This window comes from Halichoeres trimaculatus, unplaced genomic scaffold, assembly GCF_033239565.1.
Source record: "Halichoeres trimaculatus isolate MK-OKI-2021-1 unplaced genomic scaffold, fHalTri1.1 fHalTri1_scaffold_2, whole genome shotgun sequence".
Taxonomy (NCBI): domain Eukaryota; kingdom Metazoa; phylum Chordata; class Actinopteri; order Labriformes; family Labridae; genus Halichoeres; species Halichoeres trimaculatus.
Window position 1 is genome coordinate 9,289,752 of NW_027437180.1, and position 25,059 is coordinate 9,314,810.

Consider the following 25,059-nt stretch of genomic DNA (forward strand, 5'->3'; position numbering starts at 1 on the left):
TTTATTTCTATTTATTTTGCAGACCAAAAGCCTCAGTAAGAGCGGATTGTCAAAGAACAAGGCTCTGCTTCACCTCCCCTTCTTCTTCGTTGCCACTATTTTCAAACAAATGCGACATATCAGCTCGTGGGTGTTCATGAGCTCACACTTTGTTCATTCTGATAAAAAACAAAATATTCCCACACTGGGACTGTGGCAGGCGGCTTAAGAACCGTATCTTTCGTGTCGTGACAACCTATGCACCCCGATGTTAGGAAAGATAGATGTAGTGAGCCATCTTCTCATTCAGCCTCTTTGGTTGAAAGAGAGGAGGAAAACAAACATGCATGCACGTGTCAGTTTATCGAGGCTGGCAAACTTACAGAGGACGTTTTTTATTTATCGTTCGGTTAATTGATTTATTGATTATCGTGACAGGCCTAGCAAAAGCATTTATTCACAGGACTTTTTGACTGTTTTATAGTCAAAATAAGCAAAAAGGTCCAGTCAGGCATTTTGAGGCTCAGGTGTTGAAGGTTTAATATCATTCTCTGAAGAAGATAAACATGATATTCTGATACTGAGGTTGGAATACTGGTCATACAAACTATAGATGTCCACGTTACGGATTTTTAGATGCATTGTAAACAAACCTGCTTCATATTTTATGAATTGAAAATGAAAGCCAGTTTTGCAGTATGTAAGCTGTGAAATGTTTGAAGTCAAGCACTGGGCTATGCTACAACACTGGTTTTGAACACACAGGTGTTAGCCGTCCCTGTCAGGACCATGTGAGGCTCTGGAAGCTTCTCATATCCAGACCTTTGTTTTTGCACACATTCACTTTCCTGCCAGAACATTCAGTGTATACGTCCTAAACCTCTATGAGGTCAACACGATCACATTCCCCATCCACCGACCAACACAGGCAATTTGAGAATGAACCTCCAGCCAGCCTGCGTGAATGAAACACCCTGAGCCCTCAAAGGCATTTAGAAGCTTTCAGCATAGATGTTGACGTAAGAGGATTGGCCCAGTTGAGGCCACATTGTGGAAAAGGTTCCACAGCTGCTGGGTAGCTGGTTCGGGATACAGCCAAACCTAAGGCCTTATTCTGTAAATAGGATTAACCGTTTCTATAGACGCAGCACCTTCAGGCAGCGGGGGGTCATGATTATGGCAGTGTGTAGGGTGAAGCATCTGGAGCAGAGGAGCTGTGTTCACATTAACATGCCAGTTTAAACCTTTCCCTCAGTTCAATCTAACTCTCGATGTTATAACACATGAAAACCTGGGTATTCAAATCTGTGACCATGATATCCACGACCGTGACAGAAGCCCGGGAGGTACCACAAAGCTGGATTTGTGCTTATCAAGGTAACGTCAGGGTTAACTCCAGGTTTTCAGGACTACAGCGGTAGTTCACCTCTTATCAGAGTGGATCACCATGGTAACGTAAGCTGCACACCTGACCTGATCCATGGCAGATTATGCTCAGGATAAGAGATCAGTTTGAAGAAAACTTTGACTTCAGACCAGTCAAATGTCTGGATGGTGATCTGTGAGCTGATCAAGAAGGGGAAGATTCATACAAAAAATAAAATATTAGTGATGTGATTATTATTGTTTTATTACATCATATATTAGAAATAAATAAATAAGTTAATACTGGAGCTTTGTAGTTGTTTCTATTATTCTATGAGTACTTTTTGCTTAGAACCAGGATTTTATACATAGCTTTATCTTCTTTTAGTACTAAGATAGATCTCATTTGATGTAATCAGGGCTGCAAAAGACAAAACCACCACTACCCACATAATAGATCAGAGGATACTATCAGTTCCAGAGAATAAACAGAAGTTATGTCAGTCAGATCCAACATGCAGTTGGGAGAGGGATTACAATAAATCTTTTGAAAATTCACTTTCAGTGTTGCCCGTTAATTTATTTTAAAAAGTAGCTGTGCTGATTTCAGTCTTGAATATGTGCTTAAAAGAGGGGTGTTGTGCTTTTTAAGGGTTTATATTGTCTCTGTAGTACCCTTGTAATAGCTTTACACAACACACAGCTATAAAAAAACAAAAGTTCTTCTTATTTCAGCCTCAGTCTGAATCACTTTGTGTAAGCTGCTGTCTCTTTAAGGCTCCCTGCTCCACAAACCTCCTCTCTCTGATTGGTCAACTCTCTGGAGTCAGGGGTTGGAGCTAAGGGCAGATCTTGGAATTTGTCGTCTGCCCTGTAAATGTGTCATGAACATAGACTGTAAAAAAAATGGACGTCCGCTTGCTTGGCTCAAAATGAGGTCTCCACAAAAACTGCTCCCCCTGGTGACTGGCTGCAGTATAGGTTAAAAAATCAGTCTTTCCAGCCATTCCAGATGGGCTGTGGTCAAACTTTAAAAAATTAATACACCTCGTAGAAATGTTTCACACATCCAATTGTTGTGGGGATTTGAAGATTATTTGGCTGTCTTGTGTTCAAGTCCTCTTTTTTCTGAAAAAATTGTTTTCATTAGTTATACGAGGTTAAAAAACGAGGTTTTACATAATGTCTAATGATGATTGACAGCTGCCATTATCGTGTATTTTTTGGGGGAATTGTAAAATATGTCGGGAGGTAGAGTCAAGAAGTGATTAGACTCCCGAATGAAAAAAAAAAAATATTTTTGTCAACAGGCTCCACTCAGATCCTCCCAGAATCCCTCATTGTCTCTACTGCGCAGAATCTGGCTGCAAACTGCAACAATGGCTGCGCCTGTGACGAAGGAATTTTGGCTTCAAAACCGTACAATGATAAATGGTGGAGCCACGCTGTCCACTCTATATACAGTCAATGGTCATGAACTAGTCAGGAGATCCTCATGTGATGACCTCATTGTTTTAGCAAGGCTTATAAAGATCCGGTGCTATTTTTAGAATGGACTGTCTTGATCAGTTTACAGACAGATGCAGAGATTTCTACAACACTGATATATGAAGAGGTTTGCAAATCTGCACAAGTTCAGTATGAGCATTCAGCAATTTTACATTACAGCCTGTTTAAAGCATAGAAAAGCACAACACCCCACTTTCAGAATCAGAAAAACGTTATTTATCCCAGGGGTAAATTTGGTAAAAACTTAGCAAAGCACTGATACCAAAGTTTCTTTAACTCCATATTTAGTGTCAATTTTGTCCAAGTTTGTAAAGTATGACCCAGATGAGGTGTTATTCAGATGTTATGTAACCTGGATTCTATTGAGTAACATGAGGGGGCATGTCCAGGTTTCAATTATCTGCATAAGAGCTTATCCACATTTCAGACCAAAATACTGATTTTTTATAGCAAAGCAAAACCAGGATATCTCTAAAACGTGATTATTAAACAGACCACTGATGAGCATGTTAAAACAATCAAAGTGTCTTTGGAGGCAAGCCATCTGCCAGCATGTCACATTCTGACTATGTGATGCTGCTCCTAGACCTCACAGTTGGGGAGCTCAAGATAACTTTTTCTGATCACTGATTCTGAATGTCTCTGATTTGCTTTAGTTTAAACAAGCAATTCCTTTTTAAGGACAAAATGCTTTTCAAACTCCAAACACTGCAGTCTGGTGAATAAAACCTTTTTCAATGCCGCTGTCTGTTTGACCCACCTCCAAACACAAAGAGCATAAAAAAATGGATCTGAGCATTACAGTGGAAAAAACGGTTTTAAAATAGAAGTTTATGTGTCCCTTTAGCAAGGTGCAGGTTTTATGATTCATCGGTGCATCAACAACCACCGATGGTCATTTTTTATGCTTTCAGATAGTGGACCTCACAAAGTGCTGTGCTACGTTTGGCAAAATGGGTGTGTGGGCAAAAACTACAGTGTTTTAATGCTAATTCATCATGTAAAGCCGAGCTGCTCAGCAGAGCAGAGTCCCTGCATCCAGCACTCAGTCAAGTCAGCCAGAGCTGGTAGGGAGCCGTATTTATACTCGGCTCTTGGTGGGTGTATCCCTCGGTGGTGGTTGTGTGACTAACTGACATCACAGAGGAGGAGCTGCTTTATCAGATTACTCCAATAAAAAGAAAGGATCCTCGTGTTGTCACGACGGTCGAAATCTTGCGGTCATCTCGCAATGACCTATTTTCAGAGGCATCAAATCTCATTCTAGGATATCAGAAAAAATACAATATCTAATTTTTTGAAAATTCAGGGGGTGTAAGGTCTTTTTTTCAAATGTATTATATTATATGTAAGTATTAAATCAGGGATCAGCATGATATGTCCCCTTTAACTCCCACCGCTGCAATAGGTAACTGGTTGAAACTTTGTCGCTGATTTACATCAGGGGAAAAAGAAAATTGATGAGAACCAAAGTGATGCATGAAGGCAGCGAGAATTCGAACCTGTGGTGCACTTGTTGCAGATAACAACAAAACTAATGCTGTGTCAGTCCACTTACTCTGCCTGTTACAGGAATAAGTGAAGTCGGTAAAAACATCTTAGTGTCAGATGTTTGAGTCTTCTCAGAGTTGGTATTAGAAGTGTACTTTTTAAGCTCCTTATCCTTTGTACCAGAAAAAAGCTCTTGAATATTCATTGTTACAATGCTTGTTAAAAAAATATAACTTTTTTTTTTACAATGTATTGGGGCATTTGTGTGTTTTTATCAATATTCTGAGTCTTTCTTTGACACTGTTTGAAAATCATTTTGACTCGATTTTAAGACTCAATTTTTCAAGTTAATTACTTAAAACATATTGATACATTTTTCTGCTGCTTGGGAAACCAACCTTTTAACTCTTCTATTTTGTGGAGTATATCAACAACTATCACAGAGTGAAGAAGACAAAGTTGAGCTGCTACTCTTCACTTTTGTAACTATTGAGAAACTGATAGTGGTTGATTTGATGGTCATGGCCCAAGCTGTAGTGCAGCTCTGCTTTCATACACAGGGACAAACCTTCTTTTTTCCCCTAAATTAAAGGGCTGTTCCCAGAGGTTTTGTGGTATTCCATTCTTTGGTTGAGCTTTTCAAGACTGTTCTACTTATAACAACAAAGCCCTTACATGACATACAATTGCTCAAGTCTCCGTCTTGGCTATCCAACACGCACTCCATTCTAGTGTTTCACTGTAGGCGCTGTGTTGTTTTAGTGGCCCTGCTGCTGTACAATGGTCCTCACAGAGATTTTCAGAGTGGCAGGAGGCTGGGAGGAACTTCAGGCCAGAGCTGTGGCTTCCTCTCCCACTTGTTTATTTCACAAACACACACACGCACAGACAGGCAAAAAAATATTTGCCACATCACAGCCTTGAAACCATGTCTGAGTTGCTGAAATCAGAGCACAACACAGAGAAATGACAATGAGTGACGTACTCATTCAAGTATGCAGGTGTGGAGTCAGTGACTCCACTCTGCTGGGATGTTGTGGAATAATTCTTTCATCCCCAGGAGGAAATATCCTAGAAACACTCAGTGCTCTTTCTATTTAATGACTTTATCTTCTGTGAGGAGCTCCTCTTTGCACATGCAGGTGCCGCACAGGCCAAGATAAAAATCAACAGACAGCCTCCATTGAGCTGGAGCTATTGTTTGGGGAACAATGGGGAGGAAAAGGGCCGAGCACTCAATGAAATGTGCTGAAATTAAACACTCAGGTAATAATGCCAGTTCATAATGACTTACTATACAGATTTTTTTTTTTTTGCATACTGACTCACATGATGAGCAGTGAACTTCCTTATTGTGTTCCAGCTTTTGGATGTTCCAGCTTTGCTAATGTTTTTCCCCAAGTTCATGTTTTTTGGAGTGCACACTTTTGAAAAGCTTCTTATTCACTGTTTTTTTATACAACCAGTTTACAACTTCCATTTTCATTTAATTTTATTTATTATTATTTTATATTAATTTTGATGTGTCAAACTAAAACCCGAGACCCGACCCGCATGTTATTTTTTCCACCCAGAACCAAACCCGGGAAAAAAAAAGTTTTTAAAAACCACCTGCAAATCAGCTGTTTTGCGGGTACCCGACCCAGTGCAGGACTCTGATATGTGGTATTTAAATTCTATCTTCCGTCTAATAAAAGGGTTAATTACAACAGGAAAATTTACAGAGCAAAAGATAAACAAAAAATGGATGACTGTGAATATGTGTTGGCTAAAAGTGAATTATTCTACATCTTAAAAAAGTAAACCTGTAACACACAGCATGCTTCAGACCAACCTGTAATCAAGCCCTGAGGTCTTCACACAGGTTATTCATGCTTAAACACCTCCAATGTACTTCACCTTTTGTTACACATTTGGCTGCAGGGCCAAAGTGAGACTCTCATAAGCATGGTGTCCACATATGTTACAGCTCAGTGTTCACTGGAGCATAACACTGATGCTCTTTCAGGCTGGGACTTGCATCCAAACATCCTGCTTCAGGATTTGTTTGATTTCCAAATGTGTACTTTCTCCACAAAAAGGCTACACAGAATAAAACTGTTTTCAAAAGTGAGCTGATAAAACAGGCTGAAGAATAAACTGCTATGGTATGATGATTAACGGCTCTAAAAGCTGCTTGTTTCTGCTGCTCATGTGAACTTTGACCCCACACTTTGATAACAACACAGCAGCAGGAAAGTAATGTACATGTGCTGTAAAAGAACAAGCAATAACAGCCCTGTGGTGTGTCATGCAGCAGTGAAAGCTCACTTTGAGCACTTTGAGTGTGCATATCCATTATAAGCCAAACATCTTTTCTCAGTGTTTCTCTACATCTAGTTAAATAAACCCAGTCAGTTTTTGTTTTGATAAATTAAGGCTGAGCAAGCTGCAAACTTCAAAAATGTATTTGATACTTCATGAATAACTTAGTGATATCACTAATTTGTGATTCAGGATGATGTTTTACTGAATCAAAGTGCTGTAAGTGTGCATACTTTCTTCTACTTGGGAGGAAATGCTGCTGACTTTGTAACCCAAGAGAGCTCCTTATTCTGCTCACCCAGAGTTTGCTCTCATAATAGAAAGCGTCCAGCAGCTTGACAATATTTTGGTGATCGCAGGAGGCCAGGATGTCAATCTCCACCATGTAGTCCTCCAACTCCTCCTCAGTCTTTGTGTCAATAACTTTGGCTGCAGCGAGGATGCCTGTCTGCTTGTTTTGAGCCTGGAGAAAGAAAATATTATTAGATTGCAGACAGGACAGAAGATTTGAGCAGTGTCTTAGACCAGTGGTTCTCAAACTCTTTCATACATGTACCCCCTGTGATTTTTTCCAAAGTGCCACCTAACCACACTGTAAAAAGGGAATCTTCAATCAGCTGAAGTGATGTAATTTTTTTTAAATCAATCCAACTCAGTATTTTAAGTTAAAGTTTCCAATGTATTTTTGTGGATCATATCAACTTGAAATTCTGAATTGCTAGAACAAATAAAAAGAAGTAGTTGGACCAACTTAAATAATTGCTTCATTTGGTTCACCTAAATAAATTAAGTTATTTGAAATGAAATTGACAAGTTCATTTAACACAACTTAAAAGGTCAAATAAACTAAATTTTTAAATTCTTCTCAAATCAATATTTTGCATCATTCAAACTTAAAGCTTTAAGTTGTTTCATGCACATGATGCACATTAAGATACCACGCGGGGCCGGCGTGTCTGTGCTCCATGGCATGGACTAGCTGGCTGTCTGTAGTCCACTGTGCTAACTGGCTGGCTGCCTTGCTCCACAGCATTGAGGGCTCCAATTAAAATACTCTCTCAGTGATGGTAATTTAAATATAACTGAAGACAAAACCCAGTTTGTCATTTCTGATCATAATTTTAGCCCAACAACACATCTCATTTATTAACATATAAAACATTAAACAGCAGGTCCATGCCACAGGGCACAGACAGCAGGTCCATGTCATGTGGAGCACAGAAGGCCAGTACTTTTTTGCAGGATAACATCTTAGTGTACAGCGGGGTATAATATCCACTGCATTCCCTCCTCACTCATGGTTTGAAATGAGTCAATTCAATAGGCTGTAAAGTAAACTTTATAAGTAGACATAAAGTAAACTCAACTTAAGACTATTAGTCATACTAACCTTTTAGTGCAATTGTTGTCTTTTAAGTAAGCTCAATTTGTCACATTTTTACAGTGCAATAAAGTATAAAAACACACCTCGTCAGATTTTACCTTGACGTTTTGCAAATTATTGAGTTGAAACAACTGAAAATCTTAAGTTGGACTGATGCAAAATGTTGATTTGAGAACAACCAAATTTATAAGTTCATTTGACTTAATCAATTGTGTTGACTGAACCTAACTTTATTTCAAATAACTTAATTTATTTAGGTGTTATCAACTGAAGCAATACTTTAAGTTGGTCTGACTGTTTTCTTTTTTCAGTGTAGTGCAATGCAGTTCTGGTTGGAAAAGAAGATGTAAAACACAGTGCTGTACTATTACTGCCTGACCAACAAATTACTTTTCATCAACAGCCACTGAAGATGTGCTGACTTCATGCTACTGTTGGCTATTTCTACTCGCAGAAAAATCACAATAGCTTGTGAATCCCATTTTCCCAAATACAGACAGAATTTTTCTGGTTCTGGTTTTGCTTCCATGTTTTCAACAGCACTGCTTGAATACGACACTGTTATTTGTGTTATTATCCTGCTATAAGGGTGACTCGTATTTTTGTGGGGGGCTATTACAGAATTGAATAACCTACTGGATGTAAAATGCAGTTTTTGAACTTCAAATTATATTTGATTCAGACATTGATGGAATAAATAGTGTTGAAGGAATTTTTGCTTGGTTTCTTTTTTTTTATCTAGTGTACCCCCTGGAGTGCCCTCAAGTACCACTGTCTTCAACCACAGTAGCAAGTCTTGCCTGTCTCACATAGTAATGAAGGTAAAAAGGTTTGTCCGTCTTTGTTTTTACCAGCTGCTTGAAATGATGAGTATTAAGACAGACAAAAGGCCAAACTTTTTTTTTTTTTTTTACGTTGGTCTTTCAGTTGATTTGACCTGAGACCTGCATCAAAAACTCAAACAGCCTTTAAGAGACTCTAAAAGAAAACACCAAATAAACACTGCTTTGCTGCGTGTCCCAATAAGTCCCGACACAAACACGTCTTTCTAAAGTGGAAATCTCTCCTGTTTGTGTTGGCTGCTCTGCAGGCAGGATGTGCTCAATGAAGTCTCTGCTGTGAAATGGGATGCAGCCACTTCCTGGTGACCTGCCTAAGTTCTGAGGTCAGCCATACACTTCATTTGGAAAAACTACCACCCATAAAAAACCTCCTCATTACATGAAGTGTGTATTTTACCATTCATTGGAAGAGTTTAGTCTGCAAAGCATAAAAACAGAAGCCTCAGATTTAGCTTAATGTGTATGAACGTTCTCATGCAAAAAATCCACTTGTTTCATCGGTAAAAAAAGCAACTCCTTTTTTTTTAAACTGTGACAACCTGTAGGATGAGAAGTCTAAAGCGTGTGTAGCATGTATTAAAATAACTGTTCATGTTTTATTTAAAGGTTTATTTGAGGCCACCATCCATTAATGAGAGAAATCCTATCACTACTCACTATCACTGACTGATGAGTTATGTGCTTAAACCACTATCAGAGATCTTTATAAAACAGGGAGCTCTATCTCATGTGAACTTTGCTTTGGTATGCTGGGCTAACTGGCAACCTGTGACTAAATCATTGTCCAAGGGGATTAGGATTAATTTAAGTATGACACAAAGTAACGCCAGCTTGAGATCTTTGGTCAGTCTTAGGTCCCCAGATCGTCTAAAAATAGAATTTGGCAACAAAGAACAAAACAGAACATGCAAATTGAGTTTGTTAGCCACAGACTTCCTGGTATTAAAGACTGTGGAGGCTTCCCGCCTGATAAAATTTACTGTCACTCAGGCAAATAAGGCCTCTAGCTTGTAGCCTCTACTACGTGCTGGGGTCAAATCAAACAATGGCATTATTAAGAGATGACAAAAGGGAGCTTTGACTCTGAGTCAGCCGTTTAAAAAATTTAGAATGGAAGGGTCTTCTCCTAATTGTGGAATATGGAAAGGATAATTTAGGTGAGGATTAGACATGTACATGTGGTTGGTTGATTGATCGGTGCTGATTTCCTTCATTTTGGGGGATGGGTGATCTGCCCATCCATACATATGAAACTGATCATATATTCATCCCGATCTGACAGCCAGCCATTGTTGCTTTTTGCTCTGAGACCTAAAACTCAGGACACTTTATTGGTTGTTCAAGTGAAAACATAAAGATTTTATTGTTTCAATAAGATTGGAACATTTCACACAAAAACACCATTAAATAAGGCTCTAGTTCTCATTGTGTCGTAAAACGGCGCTACCTCCGCTGCAGAGCCACAGCTGGCTACAAGGCGCTCGCTGCTTAGTATATCAGTCCACGCGCGGCGTGCCAGATATAAACAAACACAGGTAGTCTGCCAGGACAAAGAGACACGATGAGAACTAGTGCCTTATTTAGCGGTGTTTTTGTGTGAAAGTAACGCGCTGAAAATTCTTGTGAATAACGCGTGAATGCAGACCGATATCAGATTTTTTGGTGGGAGTCCGTTTATTTGTGTTTTTGGTCAAGTAAAATAAAGCCCCGTCTGAGTGCAGAGGAAACCGGCAGAGGAGCAGGGAGGGGGTGTTTGGTGCGAGCGCTCTGGGCTTCTGCTGCACAAAAACACTGCTGTAGGGGTAATTTCTGCCCTAAACCTTGTGATAGGACCCAACTTGTTCCATCCCGGAGTATCACTCTAAGTAGCGCTTCACTCCAACACTTGGGTCCATGTTGGTCACTCAAATTAATAAATTGAAGAAAGCTCTGTGATGTCACCAGTTTGTTTCTCAAACTGAGTTTTGAAGCAAATCATTGACAGAGGCCATAGAAATGGGGCGGGCATTGAGCCTCCACACTAACAGCTACAGAGCCTGTCCGTCAGTGATCTGAGCTGTGCCTTTGATTGGTTAACTCATGTTTTTAATATCTTTTTTTTAATGCAGGGTTAGAAATGTTTTTGAACCATTTTCATTGTGTGTGGTTGGAGTTTTTCAGGTGGGTGATTCCAACAAATCATATTTATTGTATTAAAGTGAGCCCTGTTGGTACCTCCTCGAGGAACACTCACTTAACAAATGTTGCAAGATGCTGTTTACCTATTATTGCTTTTCCAAAGTCCCACACAGCGGACATGTTTGCAACATGGTTTAATTTACAGCAGCCGTAAATTGTGACGGTGCTGAATACACATAAAAACTGAATTGGTCCTGAAATCCTCTGCTATCTGATCCTCCAAAAAAATAGCCATATCAGGCATCCATACCAATCAGTGTATCAGATTTGGACATCCCTACTTCCAGAGCCAGCCTCAAACAAACACTCGACAAAATGCAGATTTTAGCACTTCCTCACTTGCCTCATACTTTTAGACCAGAGGTTTCCTTTTTTTACTCAAGTCAGAAGCTGAGATATTTTAAAAAGCTGTGATTTACATATTTAACATAGAAGATGAGGGGCCCATTGGACTGTAACAGTACTGGATGGGATTTTGACAGAGAACAGCATTTACATGACTGTAAAAAGGGTTAGCTTAGCAACTACAGACACATCTTTGTCCACAGTCGCCTAAAAAAAAAACCTAAAGAGTCGCCTAAATCAAACCAAACTGAAAGTTTCCCACAGGAGCTTTAAAAACCTGTTTTGCTCATAGATTGGATTCACATGTTTGTTAGATGTACACAAAGAGAGGGGTATGTGGTTTCATATTGACCTACAACTGCAATTTTCTTTTCTTTTGTCTTGCACACCATTCGTAAATACTAATTATTTTGTCGCTCATCTCATCCTTAACTTGAGTGGGTTAGACTAGGATAGAAAGGATGTCAGCAGTCTACATGACTCTGCCACCTCTGTCACAGGGGTGGTGTGTTTCAGTCTGGTCTACAGTCAATGTAAGATTGTTGTGGCACTGCTGTCACGTTATCCCAGAATGGTTTAGTGACAAAAGACTCGGGCTCTGTCCCACAGTGAATCATACAGGAAGCACAAAGGAAAGGTTATTTTCACACACTAATCCAGAGGAGACATTACCTACCTTGAACACTTTTCCAAAGGCTCCATCTCCCAGTTCACCGATTATGTCCCATATTTCCTCTGGGTTTTCATCCCTGCGCACGTGCTCATACTGTTTCTTCTTCTTTTCGGCTCCCAATTTAAATATTTTACGAAAATTGAAAAATGACATCCTGAATCCTGCTTCATTCAATCATAAATTTAAAAGTGTAATTCAACTTTTAAATGCGACGCTGTTTTAGTTTCTTTACTTTAGCACCAGTCTTTGAAGTAACATGTGTCCCATAAGTTATTAATATCTGCCTTGTAAACACACAGCGCCTCTCATAATAGTTAGGATCACAACCTAGCTTAGCCTTTGACACTGTTTTGGCCGGACCAGATACGAGCACTTTCTCACATCGTGGGTCACTGCTAACACCTAAACAATAACCACAGGTAGTCCCAGTCGTGTTCCACCGTCTGAGACCTTAATTTCTGTCTTAATTTGAAGGCAAAGTTGTACTGAAAGCTCGCCGTTGTTCCAACTCCTGACGACCAACTGGCCCGACAACCCTGAGGGGCTCCTCTTCAACCAAGAGGAAAAAGATGTGTCCTTCCAAATAGTTGTATTCCACAGGATAATTCCTCAGTTCCCTTGATGATGAAGACGGCTTCCGCTTGTCCGTTCATAAACATTTGCCAAATCGGTAAAAACTGCAATCTTTTCTTTAGTGTGGGACGGGTTTAATAATCTAGCGGATTTAGTGTCACTGCGCGTTCGTGAATGCGCGCGGCTATAGTTCTTTCTCTCCTCGCTCCTCGTGTTTGACCGTTGGTGTGGTCAAGTCAGGCTTCTGCTGCCCTCGTCTGTGCGGTGGACCAAACACAACTTACGCGGGAGTGTTTGAACAGACTAAAACTGTCCAGAGCAATATTTAAGGCGTCGTCAGACAAAACACGGCGAGTCTTCACTGTACCAGTTGCCCTTTTTTAGCACTACTCTGTCACACAGCCCCCATCGCTTCAGTGAACACTGGAGCAGATTTCTTTGTGTCTTGGCTGAAACTGCATTTCCCAGAAAGCAATGCGAAATACACAACCGCAAACATACAGAAAATGCTTTAAAAAATCCAAATAAAGTTACAACGAAAAATTAGCAATTTAAAAATGAACAAGTTTATTATTAATACATTTCGACCGAAAGCTAAAAATGAGACAGACAGAGTTGCCAACATAATGACTTTTCAAACCCTTTTATGCGACTTTTTTTTTCTTTATCAAAAAAGACTGCAACTTTTTCTTGAGTTTCAAGAATCTGTCGTGAAAGCATGTTTTTGATCATAAACTGTATTCTTTTCAGTAAACAGCACTTGCTGCCTTAGGCCCCTCCAGCCCCCCTCACCCGCAGCTGCTTGTCCCTGCTGCAGCCACAGAGCCAGGGCAAGTGACTGTATGCAAATGAATTGCGCATCCATTAAATCCATTCACAAGTGTGACTGGAGTTCTTACCAGTAAATCTTGAAAACGTAAAGCAATTTAAAAAAAAAAATAGACTTAATAAATAAAAAAATAAAATCAAATCTATTTTTATAGAAAAGGGCAAGTTTTTTTTTTAGTTTTTTTTATTTTTTTATTTTTTTTAAGACATAAATAAAGTTATAGAGCAGCAGTTTTGATGTTATCAAGACAGAAAAGGACTCCGGAATTAGTCAGACTAATATCTTTTTACCTCAGGACTGGGTGTCTGTGATGGTCATGTGCCACACATGAGAGCTGGCCCTCTAGATCAGCAAAGAGTACAAGCGTTTTTGAGGAAGAGAACCAGTCAGGGAAATGGTAGCAACAACACAGTGGATACAAGATCGTTTAGATCAGTTATTTGTTCCAGTTTATCCTTTATCAGCTTACAACACAACTATTTAGACAGCAGACCTGATTTTTAATGGGCAGGCAAACAGGTGGCAAAGAAGGCCACAAACTACAGCCAGGTTATATAGTTCACACTGCAAAAAAACGGAAATCTTATCAAGTGTTTTAGTCTTTTTTTTAAGTAAAAATTGTCTTATTATACTTGATATGAGCCACTTTCAACTTATCAATCCAGACAAATGTCTTGTTTGAAGTTGTCAGAGTACAAAAATGAGGTTTTAATTGCTTGTAACCAGTAAGAAAAATCTGCCAATGGAAGAAGAAAAAATTGCTTGAACATTTCCTTGAGACTAGAATAATGTCTTAATACAAGTAACTTTTCTCTTGTTCAATTGGCAGATTCTCTTACTGGTTATGAGCAATTCAGACCTCAGTTTTGTCCTTACATAACTTTAAACAAGACATTTCTCTGGATTGGTCAAGTGAATTTGGCTCATATTGAGTCTAATAAGGAATTTTCTATTGAAAATAAAACAAAAACACTTGATAAGATTTTAGTTTTTGCAGTGCAAGCGTTATCATTAGATATTCTGCTCCACACTTCTTACCAGTAGGTGGCGTGAACCCACCATTTTGGTGCGCAACAGCCAAATAAATCCCAAGAAAGAAGAAGAAGAAGCCGGTTTCAGTTGCTCCTTGCTGAAGTTTCTATGGTTGATGCAGAAATCACTACGAAGGCCCAGGAAACATCTGCCTATGCTCTCATGATGAAATGCAGTCAGCCACGAAGGATTCAGGGGAAGAGACCCCATCGATGTTGTGGGGACTTGATCCGGTCTTTGCTGCTTACGCGAAGCTGTATGTCAGAGACATCCTGCAGATGACCGAGTCAACTCAGGTGCCAGGTAATATTACACAAACAAACCAGTGTTTTATTTACAAACTTCACATCGTTTAGTGACATAAAATAACGAAGAAAACACCAAACATCATTAATGTTGTCTCTGTGACTTCAATCTGTGCTTCACAGGTATTTACTTCTACAACTCACACCCTGTCTTCAAAGTCGATGTTCTTGGGACAGTTGTTTCTAAAAGAGAAAGAGACGACTTCTTCTGTTATGGAGGTATTTGTTTTTGTTTTAAATAATTGCAATGAGTTATGAGAAAAGCACCCGTGTATATCTTCATGAATGCAAGTCAATGTGTGTACTTGTATTGTTGTAGGCTTCCTGTTGAAATAAATGTCAGAAAGAATTTATACAGGATGCTTTATTTTGCATCCAGTATGCCAGTGACAGCAGACTGGTGCTGTTGTGTCCTATGAATAGAGCCATGAAAAGGGCAATGCCAATCCCAGGGTGTGTTTACATTTGACAAATTGACATAAACACAATCTCCTGCTGAATGAATGGTTTGAAATTATGTAGCTTTGACTCTCAAACTTCTCAGGAACAAACTTTTGTTTTTGTCTGATTGTTGTGCTTATTTGTTTCTGTTTATAGTAGACGATGGTACTGGTGTTATAAACTGTTTATGCTGGAAAAATGACCTTCTAAAAGAGGAGGGGGATCCTACTAAATGTGAGTTTCCAATTTGTATGCATAAAAGTTTTAGCATAGTTCAGGCTTGGGCCCAGAACAAATTTTGCTAGACACTATATTATTCCATAATTAATGACGATAATTTGAGACCAAACTAACCACTAACATAAAAATAATATGCAATAATAATTCAATACACCCTTTCAAATGCAATAAACTTTTTTTTCTCATCAGTATTTTTTTAACATTGTAATTGGAATATCAATGAGAGCCGATGCAGTAAGAAAAAGGTTCAGGTTAAGATTGTTGAGTATTCAGTTATGATATAAAAACGTGGGTGATAATCTGGGGATATTTTCTTTGAAGCAGTAGGGAAACACACTGATGGGGCTCAGGCTGGCTTCAACCCAGAGGCTGAGCTGGAGAAGCTGAGGCGGGCCCAGCAGAGTCGCTGCCACCTAGAGATTGGAGAGCTGCTCCGAGTCAGAGGATCAGTGAAGACGGCAAGACTGCAGAGAGAAATAACAGCCTCAGTTTACTGTGAGTACTGAGCCCTGCCCTCAGCAGGCCACAGTGTGACAATCAGTATGTGTGTTAGAATAGTAAAATAAAGTAAATATAGGAAAAAACGACTCAGGTTGGATCCTAACTTTTTAGAGGTGTGCATATGGTGGTTACACAGCCTAATAGAACTGGGTCTGATTCGTATGTTGTAGAATATCAATATTTCACCGATGGCATCTGAGAAACTAGAAATGCTCAAAAACAACTTAATCACACAATCTCACACACACTTGAAGTGCCAAACAACAACATTCTTTATCTGAGCACTAAAGTCTCACTTCAGGATGGCCTACGTCTCTCTGTCACACACACACAATCACAGCCACTTGCAGCCCATCTGTATTTGTGAGTACCTGCCATGTGTAGCCTCTGGCCATTTGTCATGTGTGTATCTGTGTCTGTGTGTTTCAGATAAAGTGAATGACCCAGTGATGGCCGTCCAGATAGAATGGATGATGGAGGTTCCTCAGCTTTACAGACAATGCTATGACAAACCATTCCTGCTACAACCTGATGTAATGGGGTAAAAACATTGTAGCTTATTTTTTAGTTGTATTTTCCTCCACTATTATTTTCCTGACTAAAAAAAAAGATAACTTAAACACGCTTTTTGTTTTGTATAAATAGGAAGAAAGTGATTATATATATTCAATCTGTGGTGAAACATTAAAAACACTACAGTCTTAACTGTTACTTCTACACAACCACGAAGAGTAGGTTATATCTTTATCGATAATATCACCTCTAGAAGACTTTGAAGTAGCACGTAGATGAAAGAAGAAAACTGCTTAAGGGACTGTGAGGACTGTCTGTTTAAAGTGGATTGCAGCAACACCTTTGGCTGGAATTGACACTGCTGTTAAGATATGACTTTTAACAAGGCATGTATTTGTTTTGAAACAAATGAATGGAGGGCAGATTATCCTTATATTCTACTTTTGTTTCAGACAACTTTTTACCAGATACAGTGCGAGGGGATACAGTATTTATCAACAGTTACATAGAGCTGTTGTCTGATAAAAGACAACAAGCAAACTTTGTAAGTTTGTACCACAGTTTAGTAGAATAGAACTTTATTGTCATTGTAACAAGTATAACAAAATTGAACTCATAGCAGCAATCAAGAAAACAAAAGTTAGAAAGTGTATAGAAAGTGCAAAAAGGTCCATAAGAAAATAGATGATGACAGCTTGTCCATCACTGTCCAGTTCAGCCAGCCTCCACCTCCACAGGGTCCAGGACTGAGCTTCTTCAGCAGTCTGTTCAGTCTCTGTCTCCTGGATCCTGTCTGCTCACAGCAGGTGAAGCTCTTCCAATGTGGCGTTGGTGTCTGATGTTCGCTCCGTTAGCCATGTCTGTGAATAGCATGATGCTACCCTGCCTTCTGGTATTCCCTCTGTTGTTGGGTTAGCACAGCTAGCTTGTCCTTCTTATAGGAGATAGATCTTATGTTCCCAATGAGGATGGATGGAAGGACAGGTCCATGTAGTCACTTCTTAGCTCACACCTGAGAACCAGCACGTCGTCCTCACCTCTTTCTCCTCACCTTGTGGGGAAACATCAGGCCTTACACCAGTTAGCATTGACATGCTACAGACTGCTAACAGCTAATTTCACATGTAAACAATGCAGCCATGGTCACATGTAGGATCTCCAGACAAACACAGGAGAAAAAGTAGTAAAAGTATCGCTGAAGCCACAAAAAGTTTGGTGTCCAGTAGCTAGCTATATGTAGCGCTACTCAAAGCCGGTGTTCTGAAATGTGTTTGTAATGTGTAACGTTAGCGAATCCTGGTTATGTCCAATCAGTCATTTACCAAGCAGAGCTAACGTAACCTCGCTCTTCATTTTATTGATAGACTCTCAAGTTTGAACAGACCACTGCAGAATAACTGCTAACAGCTTAACCCATGTTTTAGCCAAGCAGCAACCTCCGGTCTAAGAATATGAGACAATGCTGAAGTGTTAAAATCTGCTGTTTCTGGAGAGTTCGCTTGAGGCTGGCTCCAGAAGTCACATACACACCAAGCCAAAAAAGCTGTTTTCAAAGCAGAAATTGACCTATTCACAGCCTGGTTCAAAAAACGTCTCCTATCTGAATTGCTAATTTCACTATGGGCACACACTGTATGGGGGGTGAATTTCTTCCAACACCACAGTCCAGATGATATTAAGATCGCAAGCTTGCCCAATCATAAGCACAGCTCAGGTCACATGACTGATAGGCGCCCTATAGCTGGACTCAAAGCCCTTGCCACTTCCAATATGGCGGTGGTAGCCGATTTGGTTCAAAAATCTGTTTCAGAAACAGATGGGTGATGTCTGGAAGACTACCATTAATCATATAATCTATGGTTTTAGCCTAAGTTTGTGCTCTATCACTCTCCTGTTTATCTTTTTCTGCTCTTCTGTCCTTTTTCTGTCTGACAGTTAGGCTCCTGTGTCCACCATCATTACAAAATTAATCACAGAAATTATTTTCAGCAGAGAAAAACACATTTCTCTTGTCTCACTGCTAAACTCAGTCAGGACCTGCCCGACCCGATCGGGAAGCTGAGAAATACCATTTAGAAATAACCTATATTGGTGCTGATAATTTTATTTCTAATTATGGATTACGATCAGGCATGTAAGAAGAACCGAGACTTTTTAAAAATCATTTGGAAAGGCCCAAAAGTCCCTTTAAGCACTCTCCAAGAAATCCCTGAAATGAGAAATCTGATTGTTTTTGCCTTTGTTATTAGCAAGGATCATTTGAATAGCATAAATTAAGTGATAGGTCTGGTTCTTTGTCTCTTCAGTGACTTCGCCATCACTCCTCTTAACAAGGCAACAAATATCATCAAGGATTTTCTCAAGCAGAAGGCGATGAGCAGGTTTAGACCCTATGATGTCCAGGACCTTCTGCAGCCTCTGATCTCCAGTGAGCCTCAAACAGAATCAGCTGACCAGGTAGGCCTGAATAAAGGTGGTTTTGAAGATTTGTGATGATGGGATGAAACAAATGTCAGACCCTTTTTAAAGCTCACTTCCCAGGTGAGGCTGATGATGGACAGAAGAAACACAACTGGAGTTATATTTATTATATTTGGAGTTATATTAGCAGAAAATTGTGTTTTTACTTCTTTAAGTTATGAGTCTTATTAAGTAGTCAAGAGTTTTTTCATTACACCAGTCTACCACAGTCCCATAGGAATGCCCTTGGTCGTCATGCATTTGAGCTTTTAGACATCTCCCACCTTCACACCTTTGTGACATTTGCTGAAGGCCAGACATTAGACATTAGGACTGTAAGTGTTGTGTCCCTGACTGGTTTTATGGAAAGGACTATGGAAACAGTCAAACTCAGTGCTGTTGTGTTATGATGTTTCTCTCTTGCTGTTAAGGAGCCTGTGCCTGGTCCATCTTCTTTCCAGAAGCTATCCCAGCTTCTCAATCAAGCCCTCCAGCTTTTGCAGGATGAAGGATTTTTGTACTGCAGAGTTAAATCCCAAGAAGACGTCTATCATGTGAGAAAAAACAGAGATATATAAAAACTCTTTCCAGCTCAGAAAGCAATTTTTGTGAACTCTGATTTGGTCTGTTTGACTTTGTGATCACACACCAGGTGACTGCAGAGGACAAAGAGCTATTCATGGCTGTCAAAGATGTTATCAGGGAAGACTCAAAGAGGGCGAAATGTGAGGAGACTTCTTTTTCTGCTTTTAGCAGTGACACTTATTATAAATGTTCAACTGCTAAAATATTACCAAGCAATGTATCTTTAATGTATGTTTAAGCTTTAATGTAACTGTCAGCTGTTTCATATATATTTTGTGTTGCTGTTTTAAGGTCACTTTAACTGTGTAACCGAAATTTTTGCAAGTAATAGTTTTAAAAGTGATGCGAGGTGTTTGGACTTTGCAGTCATTACAAAATCAGTTGTGAAATTTGTTGTTTTTTTTGTATTTGTGTGACCTAGTGTCTTTCTAATTTACCTTTTTAGATGTCACTTGACTTAAGTATTCATTATTTTCTACCATTTATGTGCTGTTTTTGAGAGATGCTGAGGAAAGTCTTAATTTAAAATCTCACAATAATGTCCACAAGAATTTGTTAAACAAAAGCTAAAAAGATAATATAATATAATATAAGATAAGATAAGATAAGATAAGATAAGATAAGATAAGATAAGATAAGATAAGATAAGATTGAAAAGTCTTTTTTTCAATCCCCTAATGAAAATATTTACTGGGTTACAGCAGCCAAGTTCGAAGTGCAAATATTACAGTAAATAATGTCTATGCAAAGTCTATCCTCAGGAAAATACAGTAGAACTATTTAGTATAAGAAATACGCATGGGCTAATAATGCAGGGGAAACATGTACAAAATAAATAAGAGGTATTGCACTCGTTGAGGAGTGAAATGAAGCAAAGTGAGGCGATGACTCCCAACTGATCAAAAAGACGTCTTACTTTGGCCTCCTGAAGGTGCAGACTTTCCTCTTTTTTCAACATCTACTGATCATCCATACTTCTGTGCAAGAGCTACCCACTGTGCAGAGAAATGATCAAAATCTTTGTCCACAGTAGGCCTCAAACCAGCATCCCTCTGGTTTCAGAGCCTAGTCCATTTTTGTAGTTTTTATACTATGTCTAGTTTCTGTGCTTAACTGTAGTCCAGTTTCTGGAGGTGGCCATTGTTCCTGTTCATTTTCCTATAGCTTCATTTGAGTTTCTCAGCAGCAGGTGGTAGCTGTAAACACATATAAAGGCATTTAACCTTTTCATTTCAAACCTGCTGCTGAGCCAAATAGAGCTACAGGAAAATTATCCAGTACAGGATAACAAATCAGGATTTTAGAATGGAAAACAGGAAATGTAAACAAACAAAGTGCTACTTTTATTCAAAATCAGTGTTTGAAATTAGAGGTCTGAAAATGACATTGAAAGGATGTACTTTGATTATCTGTTTGTACAGTAGGGAGGTTCTGTGGATGTCACAAACGTTGAAAAAAAGGCATCACCTTTGAGTAAAAGTCTGCACCTTCAGGGGATCAAAATTAGACGTCCTCTGAAGGTATCTTTGCACAGTGGGCTCATTTACTCACTCCTACTTAGATGTCCAAAAATCAGATGCTGAAATGTTGAACTGCATATTGATGTCCAAGTGGGCTCATGGTTTGAAGTCCAGAATTAGTCTTGGACCGTCAGATGGGATTTAGACTTGGTCTGCAGGTCCATCAGACACTTAATGTTTAGTGAGTTACTGCTATATGAGAATTAATAATTGCACATACATTTTGCAGACTTACAGCACTCTTTACAGGGATTATAAAAGAATAGAACTGCCACTATTTCAACTTGTCTGTAGGTTAGTCTAACAGGACAACTTCATCATGACTGCTTGATTTAAGTTCTGGCAAACCAAACCAGGCTGCATGATGCCACCTTTCATTTAAGCTTGTTTACACCTGGGTATTAAAGCAGTTACTCTTAACTGTGCTTCAGCTTCTACTTAACGCTTGCCTGATAAATTTCAGATATTTATTGTCTGTTGCTTTTTGAGGTCAATCCAGTCTATGTGGATATAATTTAATGATTTTTCAACATCAGCACAGCAGTGTGTAACAATCTAGCTATCCACATGTGGCTTAATTTTAGAGGATTTGGTTGAAGTTAAATGTTGATGGTTGAAAAAAGCAATCCAGCCACACCTACTGCTTACCTACTTTTATTTATATCATATATTGCAGATGTACTTTGAAAATACAGATTTTATTACAGTGAAATTCACTTGTAAGATGTTTTGTGTTTCTCATTCTCACCTTGGTTTTCATGTCTACTTACCCTTCCTGACAGCTTTGTTGTTTTATCATTCTACAGATGCAGAGAAGGGCTGCCACATCCTGCACATCCTGTCTGCGGTCAGGCAGCGCTTCAGCCTCAACGTGAGCAGAACTGCTCTGGAGCTGGTCCTTACGTCACTGGAGTGCAGCAGTGACATCATCAGCACCAGCGAAAACCATTACATCTTAATATAACCCGGGAACTGTCGGACTAACACACCTGTTTTACTGCACGGCGTGTGTAGTATTTCTTATTGCTCCAAAATGTGAGCGACCAGTAAGTTTAGGTCAGGAATGGCTTTGGTACTTCCTTGTTTTTATAACAGCTGTCAAATTTTGCCTTTTGATACTCCAGTAGTTGTTTACTAAATAACTGATGTGTACTGTTTGCTGAGCAAAATACCAGGTTTAAAGTAAACTTTTATATCAAGTCTAAAAAGTGTGCCTGAAAGCTTCCCTAATACTTCCTCTGGCCTTAAATAATCACTATAGTTTGACTTTTTAAAATGAATGAAGGATAAATGAAGGACAGAGCAAAAATACAACTTATACATGCAAACTCACCTGCAAGGAAGTGCAGGGGAAAAATGAACAAAAATTCAGGTGGTCATTTTGTGTCATCTCTCCAATTCCTCTCGTCTTCTTCTTTTCACCTGCAGGTGTGCAGTGATAACAAATTTATTAAACCACCACCCAGAGTATGAAGTTTGCCATTACTGCCCTAAATTAACAGTACATAGTTGGCTCTATGAGTTGGCAACCAAAACACTTTTAACGTTTCTATTATAGTTAATCCATCAGCATGTGCAAGCTCTTTAATCTAAATTGGATATTAGATGCTAAAAATAAATATAGTTATTAACCATAAATTCTCTAATGTGCTGTTTTACAAAAAATAAAATAAAATAAAATTAAACAAAACAAAATAAATTTGAGCACTTATTTCTTTTTTCTTTGCTTTTTTTTTTTTTTTTTTAAACAAATGAGTTATTTACTTTAATTCCTGAACAGAAAATGTGTTTCAGTGGGTAGCTGTTATTTTTGATTAATTTCTGACTTATTACAGAATTCCAATATCTGGCTTAAATTTGGGAATTAAAAACATAATAAGCAACTTGAACTCCTCACTCCTGTTCAAAATAGTAAAAGTGAAGGAAAATTTCTGAAGAACAAGGAGTCAGCGTCAGAGCACTTCATGAGTAGGGAAATTCTCAACGTTTAACATATTTATTCTTTTATTTATAAACTTGCAATGCTGTATTCATGTCCAGCATGTGAAATTGTCTGATTTCCCGCTCTCTCACAGTCACAAGGATGTGTTCAGGCACCAAAACATGGTACCGTTTGATATTACGTGAATCGGTACTTGGTACTTCAAACAGAATTTGGTCAGTACCTATAAAAGTACCTAATTCAGTACCCATCCCTATTCATGATGCTTGATGGTTTTCTCATTTGTATAACTGTTGCTGCAGCATTCCATGTTCTTGGGGGTCCCAGCTAAAAATACAAAGTTAAACTCACACATAACAAAACACAATATAAACACACACACAATATAAACACACACACACACACACACACACACACACACACACACACACACACACACACACACACACACACACACACACACACACTCCCTTATTCATATCTGAATCATGCCAAACGTCAGTCTTTCATTAACTCCATAGGCTCAGCAGTTAAATAAAGACTGCGTTAAACACAAAAAGACAAAAAAAAAATGTTTGAAGAAGAATTCACTGTCACTAATGAATGAGATGCCCTTTTATTTTTTAAATCTGAGACTTTTGTATTTCCTGAGCCATAATTTAAAAGCTGTGATGAGTTAAAGGGCCAGCAGAGCTAACAAAATAGACTCTTTTAATCTTATTGAGACATTGCTTATTATTTTATCTTTAAAAGTAATGCTGATGTAATGAAAATTACCAGTAGAATAAAAACATGGAAGTTGTAAGTACAACATATTACAGTTGCACCCTTTAATGCTCATGTTTATTTTGATCTGTTAGTGACCATATTTCGTCAAAAGGTCTATTACATCTTCCACTCATCCCTAAACTGAATGACAGCTCAAATATTCTGCCTGCCACAGCTCAAGAGCAACATTATTCTGTCTCTGCTTTCTTCAGTAGAGCCTCAAAATGAAAATCCTGCTTCACTGAAGAAAACTTGAGATTTGTTATTGATCCATCAACATGAATGAAATGTTTTCTGAGGTGGTTACAAAGAAAAGCAGGGTGATTCACCAAGGGAACGAAATAAAACTTCTTTTGGCAGTGAGTATAGTCGCCCCCTGCTGGCCCATGTTGAAGATGCACACTCTGAAATCAATGAGTCCCTTTAATTTCAGGACAGGCTTTGAGTTCTGTGTTGATTAAAACACATCTCAGAGACAGAGAAGTGTGTCGTCGTCATGAATAGGTGGACAGAAGCAGATGTTAAGACAAATTTGTGGTTTTCAATACTTCGCAGTGAAGACTTTGACAGTTTTAAACCAGCTCCAAGTTAAAGTCCTCTCTTTGCATTTGTTATTAATCCTCTTGTTAAGTAGCCAAAGATAAAATCTGTCAATGAATTAAGTCCTTTAGGGCCTGAATGCATTTTTGCCTGGTCACTTTTTCAGGCCTGTTGAGCTTATTCATATGGATATTCACTAACACCACCACCACACAGAAGTCAAAACACAGTTAAAAGGAGGGCCTCTGGATTCCTGGAGAGCTCTGGGCCCTGGGGCTGTGGGGTTTTGGCCTCAGGCTTATGGCTTTAGTAGATTATTTTGAATGAAATAGATTCTCAGAAGTGATTGTCTCATCTTGAAAGTTCTTTAAAATATGATTTTTTTTCCCTCACATCAAAAGAGCCTCATAAGGAATACATCCAGCCTCTAAATGGTTGCCTTACCATGCTGCACGTGTTGCTGCGTGCACAGGGGGGCAGTGTTTGGTCGTTAATTGGCTCTTTCATGTAGAGCAGGCTGCTGCTGATTGGCTGCCTGGGAAACATCTGTATCCATAGTTCCAGAAGCTTGTGTCTCCGGCCAGAAAGGAGCTCAGACAGCCCAGGTCCTGGAGAGTGTGCAAAGTGGTCATACCTTCATTATCACTGTCATCGACTGCACAGGACATCTCAGTCAATGAGATACAAGCTGGGTTGCATTCAGGCCTGTATGTGGTGCTGCATTCTTAAATCATAGTGGT

At 39.0% G+C, this 25,059-nt stretch overlaps 2 protein-coding genes across 4 annotated transcripts in view; one reads left to right on the top strand and one right to left on the bottom strand.

Annotated features, from left to right (window-relative positions):
• Positions 1-12,239, bottom strand: part of LOC141804397 (STE20-like serine/threonine-protein kinase) — a 45,595-nt gene extending 33,356 nt beyond the window's left edge. Inside the window, exons 1-2 of the mRNA XM_074688800.1 lie at positions 12,074-12,239; positions 6,947-7,111 (exon numbers count right to left, since the gene is read on the bottom strand). Of these exons, the coding sequence (XP_074544901.1) occupies positions 6,947-7,111; positions 12,074-12,223 (315 nt within the window). The 5' untranslated portion in view covers positions 12,224-12,239. The remainder of the gene's footprint in view (positions 1-6,946; positions 7,112-12,073) is intronic.
• A 2,316-nt stretch (positions 12,240-14,555) lies between these two features.
• stn1 (STN1 subunit of CST complex) lies at positions 14,556-22,703 on the top strand. Of its 3 annotated transcripts, none has more exons than XM_074684215.1 (9): positions 14,556-14,807; positions 14,933-15,028; positions 15,407-15,484; positions 15,812-15,985; positions 16,421-16,532; positions 18,811-18,961; positions 19,396-19,518; positions 19,617-19,689; positions 21,876-22,703. In XM_074684215.1, exons 1-9 carry the CDS (start codon positions 14,675-14,677, stop codon positions 22,031-22,033), a joined length of 1,098 nt encoding a protein of 365 aa, XP_074540316.1. In that variant the 5' UTR covers positions 14,556-14,674; the 3' UTR covers positions 22,034-22,703. The 3 variants fall into 3 exon arrangements, with proteins under 3 accessions (XP_074540316.1, XP_074540324.1, XP_074540331.1); XM_074684223.1 differs by having other exon boundaries at positions 15,815-15,985; XM_074684230.1 differs by lacking the exon at positions 15,407-15,484 and having other exon boundaries at positions 15,815-15,985.
• Positions 22,704-25,059: the final 2,356 nt, after the last annotated feature.